Below are 15,339 nucleotides of genomic sequence, written 5' to 3'. Positions count from 1 at the left end.
CTGCGCATGTGGAGGTGCCAAGATTACGGATAACATGTGAGCTGATTTTCGTCGTGATCATTGATTATATTGTGTTTGTTGACGGCGCGATGTCGAAGTTGCTGTTTATCGAAAGTAAATTGCGGCTTGTTGATGGCAAGGAGTAAGCTTACGTGAATAACAATGCATGTACCTCGGTCGAATGATTCGAGGGCTGCTTTCGCACTGCTCACATTTCAATTTGCTCTGAATCACCACCACCTCCACTCTGACCATGGCCTCCAACCCGACAACGACCGACTCGAGTCTTCCCGACACTTTCCGCGCTTACCAATTCGAGGAGTACGGCGAGTCGCTAGAAGTGATCAAGCTTGGCACAACGCAGCAGCTTCCACTGAACCCCTCGGAGGTGTGCGTGCGTGTGCACAGCGCTGGAGTAAACCCCGTCGACTGGAAGTTTGTGGAGTTCGGTAAAACGTTCCTGCCCACCTCGCCGTCCGCTGAGCACCCGTTCCGCATTGGCTTTGACGTGTCTGGTACCGTTGTAGGAATCGGCGCTGAGGTCGAAAGCCTCCGTGTCGGTGACGCTGTGTACGGCCAGGCACCCTTCGGAGGCAGCGGGGGCTTTGCGAACTACGTCGGTGGCTGTGGAACGTTTGCCGAGTTCGTCAACATCGAGGCCAAGTACCTTGCTGTGAAACCCACGAAGTTGAGCTTCGCGGAGGCAGCAGGTGCGTCTATCGCAGCACAGACAAGCTACAACGCTGTTGTGGAGACTGGTAAACTTCAACCCGGAGAGCGCGTTCTTGTACTTGGTGGAAGTGGCGGCACCGGCGTCTTTGCTGTCCAGCTCGCCAAAATTGGTGGTGCCTCGGCTGTGATTGCGACAACCAGCTCTCGCAATTTCGAGCTAGTGAAGTCTCTGGGTGCTGATCAGACACTTGACTACACGGCCGAAAAATGGTCCGATGTGGTCGAAGCGCACTCGATCGATTTGATTTGCGACTGCGTCTCGGAGCCTCAAGCATGGAATGAAGGTGCCCAGAAGGTGCTCAAGCCTAACACGGGCCGCTACGTTACACTGCAAACCGGGGCGAGGAACCCGGAGATCATTGAATCTCCAATCGGAGCCACTCGACTTCCAGATGTAGCCACTCAGCCCACTTCGGAGCGCATGGCAGCACTCACTGCGCTGTTCGAAAGTGGCCAGCTCGTGGTGCCGATCGATTCGATCCATGCCTTCGAGAAGTTGCTGGACGCGTTGAAGGTGCAGAAGTCGAACCATGCTCGTGGTAAGGTCGTGCTGAAGGTGCTTGACAATGAGGAATAGGGAGCCCAAGGAGCTGCAAGCCGCAAGAAATGTTGCGAGTCCGCGCTTTCTACCAAGCTGGACAGCTCCGACAACCGCCCAACGTCCCACGTCACTCGAGGCAGTCGCCAGCAGCTAGGACTGCATTCATAACACAACTTAAATCAACTCCCTCTTCGCTTTGATTAATCCAGAGCAAATTACCGTACTAATACACACATAATCCCTGCAGCAAAAGTAAGGCGACGAGACGAATCTTTGTTAGCAGTTCGATGCAACAGTTGCCAGAAGATGAACACAGGGAAAGAAGATAAACAAACCTGAAATTGGTTTCTCAACGGCGTTAAATTCCTAGCACAGCCCGTATAGATTCCAGGGCTTGCACTGGATCGCTCGCTCTATTGCCTACGGCATCGCTAGAGCCCACAGCTACGATCGCTTGCTGCTCCGGGTTACCAAGGAGAGCCAGTGCCTATTAACGATTAAGAGTTTGCACGTTAGTCAGATACATGGACATGCATACTCACGCTATCGAACAGTAGCAATTCTTCTTACCTGAGCGTACTGCTTCCACCCCGGCAGCTTGACAAATTCCCACAGCTTAGGATCAGTCTCACCGTAGTCATCAACACCAGTAGAGCTGCGTCCGGCAACCCACGGACAGAAGTGTCGGTGCTGTGAAAGCAGGTCAACAGCCCGCACAGCATCAACCTTTCGGCGCTTCGCGGGGGGTTCGCTTTGTTCGTCGCCGCACTTGCTGGTAGACTCCTGGACCACTTGCCACCGTCGATTGCAGGACCCGCACCACATCATGTTTACTTGGTCAGAACCTTTTTCATCAAATTGCCACCCACACACAGCCAGGAACGCTGCGTTGACGAGCGCCTCAGAGCTCACTGATGAATCTGCAGGTTGAGAGCACCTTGCCAATAGCTTCGACGCCACCTTTGCAGTATTCAGTAGGAGTACTGAATCCGCACTGTCACCTGCTTCTTGCAGTATCTTAGCAGTCACTCTGTCTGCAACTTTTAGACTGCTCAAACGTTTCTGGAAGTCAGCGTCCTCGTACATTCGTGTCACCTCGTCCTGCAGCCGATCCATAAACGACTCGTACACCTGGCGCTTTGTCGCAATAGGGAGCTGCAGCCAACACACAACAGCAACAATAAATCAGACGCCTGCGTGCCTTCTCTCAAGCCCACCATCCTCACCGTCGTGAAAGCTTCCGGCGACGGGTTGCCCCGCCACGGACAGAGCTGTGTGTGGCCCGTGACCAGCTGCCCAGCGAACGTCTCGGCCACTTTCAATGCTCCTGCTCCACTCAACCTATCGTCGATCTTGAAGCACAGAAACTGTTTGCAACTGCAGCAAAGCACAAGCAACAGTGTCAGCAGCCAGCAGCCTGCGCCTCCCTTTCTTCAGACTCTTTACCAGTTGCAATGCAGTTGATCTGGCGCTGAGTTCTTCCACCCGTGACGAGCGCACTCAAATGCGCTAATCGCATCTAGTTTGGCGAACCACGAGGCGATGGAGAAGCTGCTGACGCGAGCCAGGAACTCTGCGTGGTCCCAGGGGTGACAGACGTCCGCAGACTCGTCGGATTCGTCGGATTCAAGCCCTGTCAGCCTCTTGACGCGAGACGACGCGGTGATCTCCAACTGCGATGCGAACAGCAGCGGATCCTCCCTAACTCGCGCGTCTAGGGGCGCCGTGGCGTCGTCCCAAGCGGCTAGCAGCGCCTCCATCTGCGACCCCAGCGCCGGCATCGTATAGTGAGTGAGCATTATGTACACATACCTCCTTATATACAGCATACCGTGAATATGCCTATAGATGAGTATATTGTGTACATTTGATGTGACAGTTTTATGGCAGTTTACGATCGTGTCCACATACAAATAGCAAGACAAGTTGAGATGGCGGACGAAGCGGTGGACGTGAGTAAGCTGGAGGCAGAGGCGGCGAGTCTCGCGGGTGGGGCGGAGGCCCCCAAGGGCGAGGCTGCCCCCGATGTCCCGGAGGAGTCTGCGGAGGCCGTGGACGCCGAGATCGAGGACATGAAGCGACGTGTGAAGGAGATGGAGGAGGAGGCCGCCAAGCTCAGCGAGATGCAGTCGGAGGTGGAGTCCCAGATGGGCAAGAACACGGCCACGACACTCAACGAGATGGGCGGTGGAGCGGCGGCCGGTGCGCAGCCCTCGTCGATGGACGACACATCCATCTACATTGGCCAGGTGGACTACGGCAGCACGCCCGAGGAGCTCCAGGCGCTCTTCCAGTCGTGCGGCACCATCAACCGCGTCACGATCCTGTGCGACAAGTTCACAGGCCAGCCCAAGGGCTACGCGTACATCGAGTTCGCGTCCCGCGACGCCGTGGAGAGCGCGCTCCTGCTGAACGACACCATGTTCCGCGGCCGTCAGCTCAAGGTCACGCCCAAGCGACAGAACGTGCGCGGCTTCAACATGACCCGTGGGGGACGGGGAGGACGCGGCCGTGGAAGGGGAAGAGGCCGAGGCCGTGGCCCGCCCCGTGGCGGATTCCGTGGAGGCCGGGGACGCGGTTTCCATCCGTACTTCTAGCCTGGTACAGTCGTGTCAGAGACAACGGGCTCGCTGTCTGCTTTTCGAGCACAACCCCTCCGTGTGACCACTTCGCTGCTGAGTGGGAACGCAAGGATGATAGATTGAAGAGAGTGGGGAAGACGAAGCGGGGAGGGGGCTAAATCCTCGTTGTGCTGCTGCCGACAGCAAGAACTACAGGTAGGATGGGGTGAACATGAGCAAGAGCGAGTGCTCATGAAAAGATAAAAGAGGAGGAATTACCCCAAAGGAAAAAAAAAAAAACATGAAAAAAAAGTCAAAAGAGGTCTCCCACCCCCATCCATGGGCATCGACGTTGTCCGTGACAGCAGACAGCGAGTAGTGGGTTTTGCCATGTACATTAGATAGATTGGGGCAGGTTGTTAAAAGTGTTCATAATGGTACTGTACATGCAGAAGCGAGGACAACAATGATTGGAGCAGCATTTTTTGCAAATTGAAAGTTAATGCGGCACTTTCTTGTTGCGCTTGGCAGGAAGAGCTGGGTGACCGCTACTACTGCGTCGTTTGGCTGCGCGAATCGCTTTTTCCGAGTGCTTTGGCGTCTTGCCTGCAATTACGTAAATGTAGTCGAGATAAGCGGATTAGTCTACCAAATTCGAACATACCAATCAAGGAATCGAGCACTGAACGCACCCTTGCTGATGGTGTTCTGCGTGTGGTTCGCAGCAGAAGCCGCTGAGTTATCAGCTACAGCTGCATCACCCGGTCGTTCTGCATGAACAGGTAATACATTAGCATGGCGCGGATCGAAAAACGAATTAAAACCAATCTTACCGGATAGCGTGACAGGGGTCGTGATCGGCTTGTACTCCTTGCCAGTAAGTGCATGATAACGCTCGCGTAGTGCCTGGACTTCGTTTTGTTTACTTTTGAGGTGTTTCCGCAGCGAAAGCAGCCCCACCGCGTCCTGGCGCAGCTGATCGAATGTTTCGCACACAGGCTTTGTAGGCATAGGACGCGCTGGCACACCCATCTCGTCTAGCAGAAGCTGCAACTTTTTCAACAGCTTCGCACTCAGCGCGTGCTTCTGCTGAGGAAGTGCCAGCAACGAACTTCGCAAGATCACACCTGTAGGCAACGGCCGTTTGATCTCGTACGGCACATCTGCAAGCTCCTTCCTCTTCTTGGAATCCACTCTGACAGCCACTTTCTTGAGCTGCTGTTCCACACCACGCAGCTCGTCGTTGAGGCGGCGAATCTCGTTTTCTTCTTCAACCGTTCGAGAGAACGTGAGGTCCAATTGTCTCTTGCGCTGCTTTTCGTATGCGATGTTAAATCTGTAGTGCCGCTCCGACGTAGAGGCAGCAGGACCGGAAGGAACCGGCGTTGATGGAGCACTGGTTGCAGCGCCAGGCTCGACCTTAACAGCGACACCAGCAGATGGAGGCATTGCTCCTGCTGGAGTGGGCGTAGCCTCCCCTGCAGGAAGCATAGCGGTATCACTGGGAGTACTCGCTGCTGATCCGGAGGTAGCTGGGGTATTCTCCAATGCACCTCTTGTCTTTTTGTCTCTGTACTCAGCTAGTAGTCGAGTCACCTCGTAGTAGCGGTACTTAATATCCTCCATAGACCTCGGCGCGCTTTTCGCAATCGGGTTCGAGTTGAACTTGTCCGAGACCACAACCCATCTACGCAGCAAAACATGTAAGAAAATACTCAATAACCACACTAGGAACACCATCTCACCGCAGGTCCAAGCGTTGGCACAGCTTCAGCAGCAGATCCGTCTCCTCCTTGGTCCACTTCATCATCGGGTCGAGGTGGTGGGCCAGTATCGCCTCAAACTCCTCGTCCGTGTAGCTAGTCGTGTCACTCTGGACATTAAACCTGGCGAACACGTAGTCAGGTTGCTCCAGGTGGGCCTTCCCCCAATGCGAGAGCACTAGTCCCTCGTCCCCGCTCTCGCCCACCAGCGCCGCACGCGCAGGATTTCGGAAGGACTTGCGCAGCCACTTGACAGCCGGCGATTTCTGGCGCTCCTGCCACTTCTGCTTGAGGCTCGTCTTGCCGAATCCCTGGTACAGCGCGTGGCTGGCGCGGTGGTTGCTCTCCAGCAGCTCCAGCACCTCGCGCTGCATGCCCGTGAGCTTCTTCTGCTTGCTGGCGCCGCTCCCGCCGCTCTGTTTAACGCCCGAAGGCTTCAGCTGGCCCAGGTCACTCGCCGCCGCCCCATTCGTGCCGGACTTGGGCCCCGCGAGCCCCAGGATCTGCGCCACGTCGCTCATGTCGTCCGCACCTTCCAGGCTTCTTATAGCATGCAGCGGGTTGATTGGACAAAAGTGGCTTATTTCTAGTAGCGTGGGAGGTGGTGTATGATACACCATAGTTGTGTACGGAACCCAACTCGTATGAATGCATGTGGTTGCCAATGCAATGGCAACTTGCCATGACTGCGAAGCACCGGCACATTCGAGCGCCATTGCCCTGCCAATCTCCAATACATTTATGCTTAGCCTGGCTTCGATACTCCCAGCACACTCAGTGCAATCGCTTGCCTCATGAGTCGTAGCGAAGCTGCCCGCCACTCCTCCACCAACAGCTGAACTGGATGACACAGTGCGTTTCCTACCTGCAGTTCGCAATCTGGCCGCTCTAATGTCCAGCTTCGTCTTGCGTGCTGGAAGCCTGGGAATTCTGCGCACCTTGTGTGGCCTTGCTGACCTCGGCGGCCACGTACTCCCCTTCGGTGACCTGCCAGCGCTGCAGCGTGTCCTTGAAGATGTAGACGCCCGTGACGGCGCCCAGGACGACCGCGAGACCCACGTCCATCAGAGGCGTAGTACGTCGCACGCGCGGGCGCAGCGTCCTTCCGTCCTTCTTCTTGTTGAACAGCGACACCATCGACTTCGCCGTGTCTTTGAGCGCTCCTTGCTTGGCCCGAGTGCGCTGACGCAGTTTTGATTGTACCGTGACATCCGCTTTAAATGCGAATGATCAACATTCCTTCGTTGACCTTCTGGAAGGATCCAAAAAAGGTTAAACGCCCGGAAATGGGTCATCGCCGCTTCGTATCTTGCTCGATAGCGATTCCCACGCCGCCTTCTCTGCCTTGCATCGCCGAAAGACACCATCATGCTTACGGCCTCCTCCACCCTTTGCCGGTTCTCGAACATTGGGAGCCTTGGTTTCCGGTGAGATCGGACAGACCGTCCACAAGAAAAAGTCCGCCATACCCATCAAAGTACTTGGGCTGTAATACCCGATAAACTACTGTGTTGCATATAGACTTGAACCTTCACTACCATCAGTACCTCTATACTTCCATTAACCGGAGTTCTAGAATGATTTCCAAATAGCAAAGATTACGATGCGCCACGGTAGCGCAGATTTCAAGTGCAAGTACGTGTGGTCCAGCAGCGAGTGGCTCACGAGGGCCTCTGACAAGGGTTTGACGGGGCTTCAATCCTGAATTTGCGCATTTCCCCGCAGTTCGATCGCCGCAGACCCCGCCTAGCACAGCCATGTTGCGTCTCGCCGCCGCCCGCTCTCCCGCCCCCACGGCGGCTGCCAAGCGCATGTTCTCGGCCGCCGCCGGCTCCGAGGTCATCGGCATCGACCTGGGCACGACCAACTCGTGCGTGGCCGTCATGGAGGGCAAAGCCGCGCGTGTGATCGAGAACTCAGAGGGCGCGCGCACGACGCCGTCGGTCGTGGCCATTCTGGACAACGACGAGCGCCTCGTGGGTATGCCCGCTAAGCGCCAGGCCGTGACGAACCCGGAGAACACGTTCTACGCCGTCAAGCGCCTGATTGGCCGCAAGTTCGAGGACAAGGAGACGCAGGAGGTGTCCAAGGTGGTCTCGTACAAGATCGTCAAGGGCAACAACGGCAAGGACGCGTGGGTCGAGGCCAAGGGCAAGAAGTACTCGCCCTCGCAGATCGGCTCCATGGTACTCACCAAGATGAAGGAGACCGCCGACGGCTTCCTGGGCAAGCCCATCACCCAGGCCGTCGTCACCGTGCCGGCCTACTTCAACGACTCGCAGCGTCAGGCCACCAAGGACGCCGGCAAGATCGCCGGTCTGGACGTGCTCCGTATCATCAATGAGCCCACGGCCGCTGCCCTGGCCTACGGCATGGACAAGGCCGACGGCAAGGTCATCGCCGTCTTCGACCTGGGTGGCGGTACCTTCGATGTGTCGATCCTGGAGATCTCGGGCGGCGTGTTCGAGGTCAAGTCCACCAACGGCGACACGCTGCTCGGCGGCGAGGACTTCGACGAGGAGCTCCTGCGTTACCTCGTGGACGAGTTCAAGAAGGAGTCCAGCATCGACCTGTCGGGCGACAACCTCGCCATGCAGCGTCTGCGTGAGGCCGCGGAGAAGGCCAAGCGCGAGCTCGACGGTCTGGCCCAGACTGACATCAGCCTGCCCTTCATCACGGCCGACGCCACCGGCCCCAAGCACTTGAACATGAAGATCACGCGCGCCACCTTCGAGCAGCTGGTCGGCAAGCTGATCGAGCGCACCATGGGCCCGTGCAAGAAGTGCGTCAAGGACGCTGGCCTGGACAAGAGTGAGATCAACGAGGTCATCCTTGTTGGCGGTATGTCGCGTATGCCCAAGGTGCAGACGACCGTGGAGGAGTTCTTCGGCAAGAAGCCCTCGAAGGGTGTCAACCCCGATGAGGTCGTGGCCATGGGCGCTGCCATCCAGGGTGGTGTGCTGCGCGGTGACGTGAAGGACATTCTGCTGCTGGATGTGACCCCGCTGTCCCTGGGTATTGAGACCCTGGGCGGTGTGTTCACCAAGCTGATCCCGCGTAACACGACGATCCCCACGAAGAAGTCGCAGGTGTTCTCGACGGCTGCTGACTCGCAGACGCAGGTGGGCATCAAGGTGCTGCAGGGCGAGCGTGAGATGGCTACTGACAACAAGCTGCTGGGCAACTTCGACCTGGTGGGCATCCCGCCTGCCCCGCGTGGCGTGCCTCAGATTGAGGTGAGCTTCGACATTGACGCCAACGGAATCGTGAACGTGGGCGCCCGCGACAAGGCCACGGGCAAGGAGCAGAACATTGTGATCCAGTCGAGTGGCGGTCTGTCGGAGTCGGAGATCGAGAAGATGGTTGCCGACGCTGAGGCCAACGCCGCCGCTGACCTGGAGCGCAAGGAGCTGATCGAGGCCAAGAACGACGCCGACTCGACCCTGTACACGACGGAGAAGACCCTGAAGGAGCACGAGGACAAGATCGACGCCGAGACCCTCGAGAAGGTCAAGGCCGCTCTGGCTGACCTGCGGACCAAGTCGGAGACCGACAACACGGAGGAGATCAAGGCCGCTCTGGAGGAGGTGCAGAAGATGTCCATGAAGATCGGCGAGGCCGTCTACAAGTCGCAGCAGGGCGAGGGCGCTGCCAGCGACGACAACAAGGACGAGAACGTGCACGACGCCGAGTTCAAGGACAAGAAGGATTAAGCGTCTGTCCCAGAGCGAGCGCAGCTAGCCGGACGGATGGCAAGCGACCTTTAGACGACGGCGTGTGTCCTCATTGGCCTTAGTATTTTGCTGCTTTCGTCTTGATTTCTCTATTAGATGGACACATGTAGGAAGATGCCGACAAGTAATTTACTGTTTGCAACGAGAAATGAAGATGCAAAGCAATTTCAAATGCGTGTCTTGCTTAGCATAGGAAACTTGCGTTGATAGCTTGGTCGACGTCGGAATCAAACGCTCTCGCCCTTGTCCTTGGCTGAAGATGGCTCGCTCGCAGCCGGCTGCTGGTTCTTGTCGCTGCCGTCTTCGTTCGTCTGTCGACAAGAGCAACAAGCAGGTGAGACCTTCCAGCAGTACCAATTTGCCGCCATTCTCTCACCTGCTCCATGAGGTCTGAGATGGACTTCTCGAGCTCATCGATGCGCGAGCCCATTTCATCGAGTGCACTTCCGCCACAGCAGCAAATCGCACACCAAAACGGTCAAGGAAACCCAACACAAAATCCCATTTGCCAGCTCATATAGAGCAACATGCAGGTGATCAACAAAATTGAAAAGGATATTTCTTCCGATGATGGCGTCTGACATCTGCGCAAACCGAGATTGCTGCACAAAATACAATAAAAATATCAGCACGCCTGCGTACAGCTCCAATCCAATATGAAGACTGCAGCCTATTGGCCACGTACCATTTGCTCCAGCAGACTTTGGACCTGTTGCAGCAACGCCGTCACAGCGCAAGAACTCAGCAACAATGCAATACATAACAGTCATAGTGAGCCAGACACGTACGAAAACCGTGAGATCCTGAGCGTCCGTGGGGCCGCCAGCAGGGGCGCTGGACGCGGAGCTGGCGTTGGCGTTCTTGGATGCGTCCGAGGAGCTCTATGCGGCCAAATTTCAGTTTATACGTAGAAATTAACGCGTAAGAACACCTCAATATCACCACCACCCGTTTGAAGCCCCTGCAGCCTCGTAGGAGGCCGTGGTTGCTGCGTGCGAGCCGCCGGAAGACGCACCATTTTCTGCTCGATCTTGTCGATTGCACTCTGGAAATGTGGTGTGGCGCATGCACATCAAGAACGTCTCAGATCTGATCCCACTGTGAAGTTCAGGCAAATCAGCCAAGGTCAGTTCCGAATTCGCCACAGCTCGGAAGAAGCTTCGTCGCTATGGGCTGGACTTGCGTGCAATGCACGCTCCATAACGCCAACGACTCGGCCGCCAATTGCGGGGCCTGCAATGCCATCCGCGTGCTGCAGTGCCCCACGTGCAAGGGCGAGATCAAGTGCGTTGCCCTCTGTCTCTTGTGCATTTCTCATCATCTAATGGGTGAATTGATACCTTATTGCTGCAGATATGGCAAGCGCCTCAATGTGAATGGCAAGACCTACCATCCTGACTGCTTCTGCTGCACGGGCTGCAAGCGTCCGCTGCCCAGTCGCTTCCAGGTGGTGAACGGCGGCAACTACCATCCAGAATGTACACCCAAGCCCAAGACAACCACCAAGACGACAACGACGACGACAATGTCGGGCGGCGGGAAGCCGGCCACGACAACGACTAGAGTCTCTAACGGTGACCAGCCGGTGGAAAGCGAGAACCGCAGCAGCAAGGCCAACGTTAAAGCCAGCAGTAATGGATCTGCCAATGGTGCGGGGTGGAACTGCCCCACCTGCACATTTTTCAACGCAAATGATGCGTCCCCGACCTGTGAAGCTTGCAATGAGATCCGTATCATGCAGTGCCCAGGTTGCAACAAAGAGATCAAGTCAGTTGTCCTTGGATTGAATTTTGGTGGTCGTAAGTTTTTGTCCTGGAGGTTGTTTGAGAGCTTACATTGGTTTTTCGTGAATGTAGATTTGGAGGACGTGTCAATGTGAATGGCAAGGCGTACCACCCGGACTGCTTCCGTTGTGCTGCATGCCAGGGAAAGTTTGCGACGAGCAAGTTCCAGGTGAAGGACGGCGAGTACTACCACCACGAGTGCTACAAGCAACTCTACCATCCGCGGTAGGCAGCTTTCAATTCGTGCATTGTCCTGATGAGAGAGATACTTGTCCGTTTTGGTTCTGACACGCGCGATCTCCGGAAATGACAGATGCGATGTATGCGAAGACTTCATTCCGTATCAGCCGGGTACGCAAAAAATCAGCTATAAGGTGCGAGATTCGTTGCTTTCTTTCGAAGATGTAGCTTGGCTGGCCCGAGAAGTTCCGATTTGCTGAGTCGTCATTTTGATTTTTCATATGCAGGTGATGCCTTTTTGGGACCTGAAATATTGCGCGGAGCATGAAAATTGTGACCGCTGCTGCAGTTGCCAGCGTGTTGAGGTTCGTACGAGTTGTTGTTCGTGAAGTGCAGTCACGTATATTGACACTCGGTCCTGCGCAACAGCCAACTATTCCAGGACGACAATTCCACAGCCTCAGTGATGGACGAAAGGTCTGCCATGATTGCTGCCAGTACCTGGTGCTCGATTCGAATGAGGTATTTAATGGCGAAGACAGAAATCTATTGACGATTTTTGTTTTCGGTGGTCTGATAAAAAAATACCGTTACGACTGTGCGATACAGGCCAAGGGTGTGGTAAAGGAGGTGTGGGAGTACATGAGTGGCATCGGCATCAACCTTCCTGAGGTTCGTCGGCTTTAAGACTTCACACCTGGCGGCTATGTGTGTTTGTACTGACGCATATCATGGCGTCTACTTCCCAGATTCCCGTTTATCTCGTGGAATCACCCGTGCTAAACGAGCAATGCAATGCTCACAAGAAAACTGACACGTTGATGAATGGAAACAAGCCCGTGAAGGGCCACGTGACTCGTGGTCTTTGCCTATCAGAGGTCTCCCAAATTCAGCATATGGTTCGCAATGGCAAGCATGCCGTTCCTCGCGTGGCCTCCATCCAAAAGGTGTACTGCAGTGCGATGATCTTTTGTAGTTGACCTCGTGACTAATTATTTGTCTCATGTCCAGACTCGCTCGGTGAACGCCATCTTGGTGCTCCATGGACTTCCGCGCGACCTTACAGCTTCAGTTCTGGCTCATGAAGCCACCCATGCTTTCATCAAGCTCAGTGACAACTTCCCTGACAATATCCCTTCCAAAGTATGGCATGCTTCTCTGTGGTGCACTCTCCGCTGTCTGACATTGAATTTGCTTGCGTGCAGGTCGAAGAAGGTATGTGCCAGTTGATGAGTTACTTGTTTTTGAAGTACAAGCACATGATGGAGCGCAAAGACTCCAAGAAGCGCACGTATCAGGGACAGCTGCGAAAGTTTTACACGCAACAGCTCAAGAATGACGTATCCCCGGTGTATGGCGACGGCTTCCGCGAAGCGTACGAAGCCTACAAGCGAGTCAACTCGCTGCAGGTGATGTTTGACGCAATTCGGCACCACGCGTCATTTCCATAGTCTGCGAGTACTTGATGTCGAGAGAACTGTATCCAACGATAGAAGCCTCTTCGAGCGAAACTCTAAGTCCCATCATGGATAACAAAACACGATTGCACTTCCAACTCTTTATGGTGTCGTTTTGAAATTATGAGTGCACGATCGACATTGATTACAATTTGCTTGATGACCAAGGGCTCGGCACGCCATAACAAATATAGCTTGACGTGCGCGTGAGCGACAAGCAAAATACCCATGAGAAGCTGTCGTAACGAGCACCCCCTGCTCTATTGATATGCGCATCGCTGCGAACTTCATTGCTTTTCACGCACCCCACCGGTGAAAAATGAGCGACGATGAGCGAGCATTGAGCGACGACGATGGGGCCGACCTGTTCGAAAGCGGACCTGAAGACCAAGGCTTCGAAGTCGAGCAATCAATGGACTTGCCGTCATTGTCCATGAATTCGTCGTACGTCAGATCACCTTTGCCACCAGAAAACTATGACGGAGATGACCATTTAGGCAGCGAGACGGACCAAAGCGAAGATGGCGGATTTGACTCGAATGAAGGAGTCGAGAGTTCCATGATACAGCCGATGCAAATAGTTGATGAACTTGAAGACCAGGAGCCTGACCACCAAGAGGATATTTCGGCGCTTGTTGAAGCCAACGATTCTGTCCTTGCGGGGCAAAGAGCTGCTCCATTTTGCAGGAGCGGTGACGAAGTTTCAGAAAGCGAGAATAATGCCAATAGAGGAGAAGGTGTCGTGATGAATCAGCTCCCAGCGGCAATACCGCGATGCGAGAGTCCTAGGACATCTGAGCCTGTTGCTCAGCAAGACAGCGTGGATGAAAAAGAGCCCATGCATGACAATGAACACAACATTGATCACGATTGCGCATCAAGCCCCGACTACCAAGCAGATAAGCAAACGGCAATCGATAATTCCAACGAAGATACCGAGCAGAGTTCGGCGCGGTTTTTAGCACAAACACCAATACACACAGAACTCGATCAACTGACCCGTGTGTCCTCCGAGCCCAGGCCACTCGCTACAGAAGCAATTACCACACCACTCGAGTGTGTAGACACATCTGCCAAACTATCCCCACGCCAGAGTCAGGAGCGGCAGACTGACATTGTCAAGACTCCATCTCCTGGTCTCTTGAAAACTCCAGCTAGTATCCCGGGGTACACAGTCGCGTCGCTATTTCCTGTTGTCTATGAAAGGGAGCCATCGCCAACCACACAATGCCAAAGTACTCAAGTTGTGTCGCTGTTAAATACCTCAGTGGATGTTCAAAAGTCAGGCCGGGAGCGAAGAAAACAACAAAACGGAAGGAGCCCCGCTTCACGACTCGCAGTCCTCCAATCCCAACTTGATGCAGCTCACAGTGCACTGGCAAATACTGCTCGCTCGTTCAAGCTGCAGCTATCGATGACTGAGACTGACAATAAAAAACTGTCACAACGAAATGCTCGGTTGAAGAATCAGCTCTCGGTGGCAACTGCTGATCTGCAACGTGCTAACACCGAAATGGCTAAACTGAAGACCGAGAACGAGTTGTATGCCGCCAAGCTACCACGACTACAGGCTGAGCTACTAGAGGAAACGTCGCAGGTCGATGAAACTCAAGCGCAATCGGTACAAACGCAGATGGTCTTGACGCAACTCAAAGCTCGATCACATGTGCTTCAAACGCGAAACCTGGCTCTAGAAGCTCAAAACAGCAAGCTGACCCAGCAACTGCGAGAGTGCACACAGCAACTGAGGCGCAAAGTGGCAGCATTACAGCAGCAAAGTGAGAAGGCGATCAAAATGGAGTCCGACATGAACGAGCTCAAAACCACACACGGGTACGAGAAGTTAGAATGGAAAAGCCGGATGACAAGTGCGTTGCAACGCTTCGAGCGCGAAAACAACAAACTTGAAGCTGAGTGGAAAGTTAAAGAGAGGAAAGAACTGCGTAACGCAAAAGAGAGAGCGGAGAAGGCGACCAAGAAGCGGCGAGCAGCAGACTCCTCCGTCGCGAAGATGGAGGATCAGCTCAAGCACTACAAGCACGAGATGTCATCTGCAAATGATACTATCCAGCGACGCGTGAATGAAGTGCGGACACTCGAATCTCTACTGCGCAAAGCACACCGCACCGAAGCCACGCTTCGTAACGACGTGGCTGCGTGCAAGGCCAAGCTGCGCACGCTCCAAGAAGAGAAGAGGCGTCGGATGGTACGTCCTGCAACAATTCCAACCCGACGTCGACGACTGGAGCAGCAAATCCCTATCGAGCTACTGCTGCATCTAAGCGACAGCAGCGACGACGAAGATGGCAATCAAAAGAGCAAATGCTACAGCCATTGCGTCGCTTCAGCCAAAACCACCGAGCCAGAGTCTCCTATCTACACCCCAGTCTGCACCAAGTGTCCTGAACTCCAAGACCAACTCCGTCAACTTCGCAATGAGCTACGTCGCGTCCGTGCCCTCCACGGCGCGGAGCTGCACGCGCAGGCCTCCGTCCTCGACGCGTTGCTGCACCAAAAAAGGCAACTTGCAGTGACATAAATGTAGCCATCCCGCCACGTCAGCAAATCCAAAATGCGTTCTCTTCAT

At 54.7% G+C, this 15,339-nt stretch overlaps 9 protein-coding genes across 9 annotated transcripts; 5 read left to right on the top strand and 4 right to left on the bottom strand.

Moving 5' to 3' along the window:
* Positions 1-253: 253 nt before the first annotated feature.
* On the top strand, positions 254-1,309 carry KRP23_4417 (NADPH-dependent alkenal/one oxidoreductase, chloroplastic; the record flags this gene model as incomplete). Its single annotated transcript, XM_067889373.1, has 1 exon — positions 254-1,309. One exon carries the CDS (start codon positions 254-256, stop codon positions 1,307-1,309), a length of 1,056 nt encoding a protein of 351 aa, XP_067748538.1.
* Positions 1,310-1,631: 322 nt separating this feature from the next.
* Positions 1,632-3,054, bottom strand: KRP23_4416 (Nuclear-interacting partner of ALK; the record flags this gene model as incomplete). The annotated part of the gene is made up of 4 exons (XM_067889372.1): positions 1,632-1,760; positions 1,844-2,428; positions 2,500-2,650; positions 2,720-3,054. 4 exons carry the CDS (start codon positions 3,052-3,054, stop codon positions 1,632-1,634), a joined length of 1,200 nt encoding a protein of 399 aa, XP_067748537.1.
* Positions 3,055-3,204: 150 nt separating this feature from the next.
* On the top strand, positions 3,205-3,870 carry KRP23_4415 (Polyadenylate-binding protein 2; the record flags this gene model as incomplete). Its single annotated transcript, XM_067889371.1, has 1 exon — positions 3,205-3,870. One exon carries the CDS (start codon positions 3,205-3,207, stop codon positions 3,868-3,870), a length of 666 nt encoding a protein of 221 aa, XP_067748536.1.
* Positions 3,871-4,333: 463 nt separating this feature from the next.
* On the bottom strand, positions 4,334-6,118 carry KRP23_4414 (DNA methyltransferase 1-associated protein 1; the record flags this gene model as incomplete). Its single annotated transcript, XM_067889370.1, has 4 exons — positions 4,334-4,440; positions 4,527-4,604; positions 4,668-5,521; positions 5,580-6,118. The coding sequence occupies 4 exons, from the start codon at positions 6,116-6,118 to the stop codon at positions 4,334-4,336; spliced, it is 1,578 nt and encodes a 525-aa protein (XP_067748535.1).
* Positions 6,119-6,342: 224 nt separating this feature from the next.
* KRP23_4413 (uncharacterized protein) lies at positions 6,343-6,734 on the bottom strand (the record flags this gene model as incomplete). Its single annotated transcript, XM_067889369.1, has 2 exons — positions 6,343-6,437; positions 6,536-6,734. 2 exons carry the CDS (start codon positions 6,732-6,734, stop codon positions 6,343-6,345), a joined length of 294 nt encoding a protein of 97 aa, XP_067748534.1.
* Positions 6,735-7,354: 620 nt separating this feature from the next.
* Positions 7,355-9,310, top strand: KRP23_4412 (Chaperone protein DnaK; the record flags this gene model as incomplete). The annotated part of the gene is made up of 1 exon (XM_067889368.1): positions 7,355-9,310. One exon carries the CDS (start codon positions 7,355-7,357, stop codon positions 9,308-9,310), a length of 1,956 nt encoding a protein of 651 aa, XP_067748533.1.
* Positions 9,311-9,558: 248 nt separating this feature from the next.
* Positions 9,559-10,349, bottom strand: KRP23_4411 (Heat shock factor-binding protein 1; the record flags this gene model as incomplete). The annotated part of the gene is made up of 6 exons (XM_067889366.1): positions 9,559-9,642; positions 9,708-9,769; positions 9,891-9,933; positions 10,017-10,040; positions 10,120-10,212; positions 10,347-10,349. 6 exons carry the CDS (start codon positions 10,347-10,349, stop codon positions 9,559-9,561), a joined length of 309 nt encoding a protein of 102 aa, XP_067748532.1.
* A 150-nt stretch (positions 10,350-10,499) lies between these two features.
* KRP23_4410 (Protein DA1-related 1) lies at positions 10,500-12,746 on the top strand (the record flags this gene model as incomplete). The annotated part of the gene is made up of 10 exons (XM_067889365.1): positions 10,500-10,615; positions 10,685-11,098; positions 11,188-11,340; positions 11,429-11,489; positions 11,583-11,660; positions 11,725-11,817; positions 11,905-11,967; positions 12,045-12,242; positions 12,307-12,438; positions 12,501-12,746. 10 exons carry the CDS (start codon positions 10,500-10,502, stop codon positions 12,744-12,746), a joined length of 1,554 nt encoding a protein of 517 aa, XP_067748531.1.
* A 1,420-nt stretch (positions 12,747-14,166) lies between these two features.
* On the top strand, positions 14,167-15,291 carry KRP23_4409 (uncharacterized protein; the record flags this gene model as incomplete). Its single annotated transcript, XM_067889364.1, has 1 exon — positions 14,167-15,291. The coding sequence occupies one exon, from the start codon at positions 14,167-14,169 to the stop codon at positions 15,289-15,291; it is 1,125 nt and encodes a 374-aa protein (XP_067748530.1).
* Positions 15,292-15,339: the final 48 nt, after the last annotated feature.

Source organism: Phytophthora ramorum, assembly GCF_020800215.1.
Source record: "Phytophthora ramorum isolate Pr-102 chromosome Unknown Phyram_PR-102_s0003, whole genome shotgun sequence".
NCBI lineage: Eukaryota > Oomycota > Peronosporomycetes > Peronosporales > Peronosporaceae > Phytophthora > Phytophthora ramorum.
This window is presented reverse-complemented; position numbering and strand designations above follow the sequence as displayed.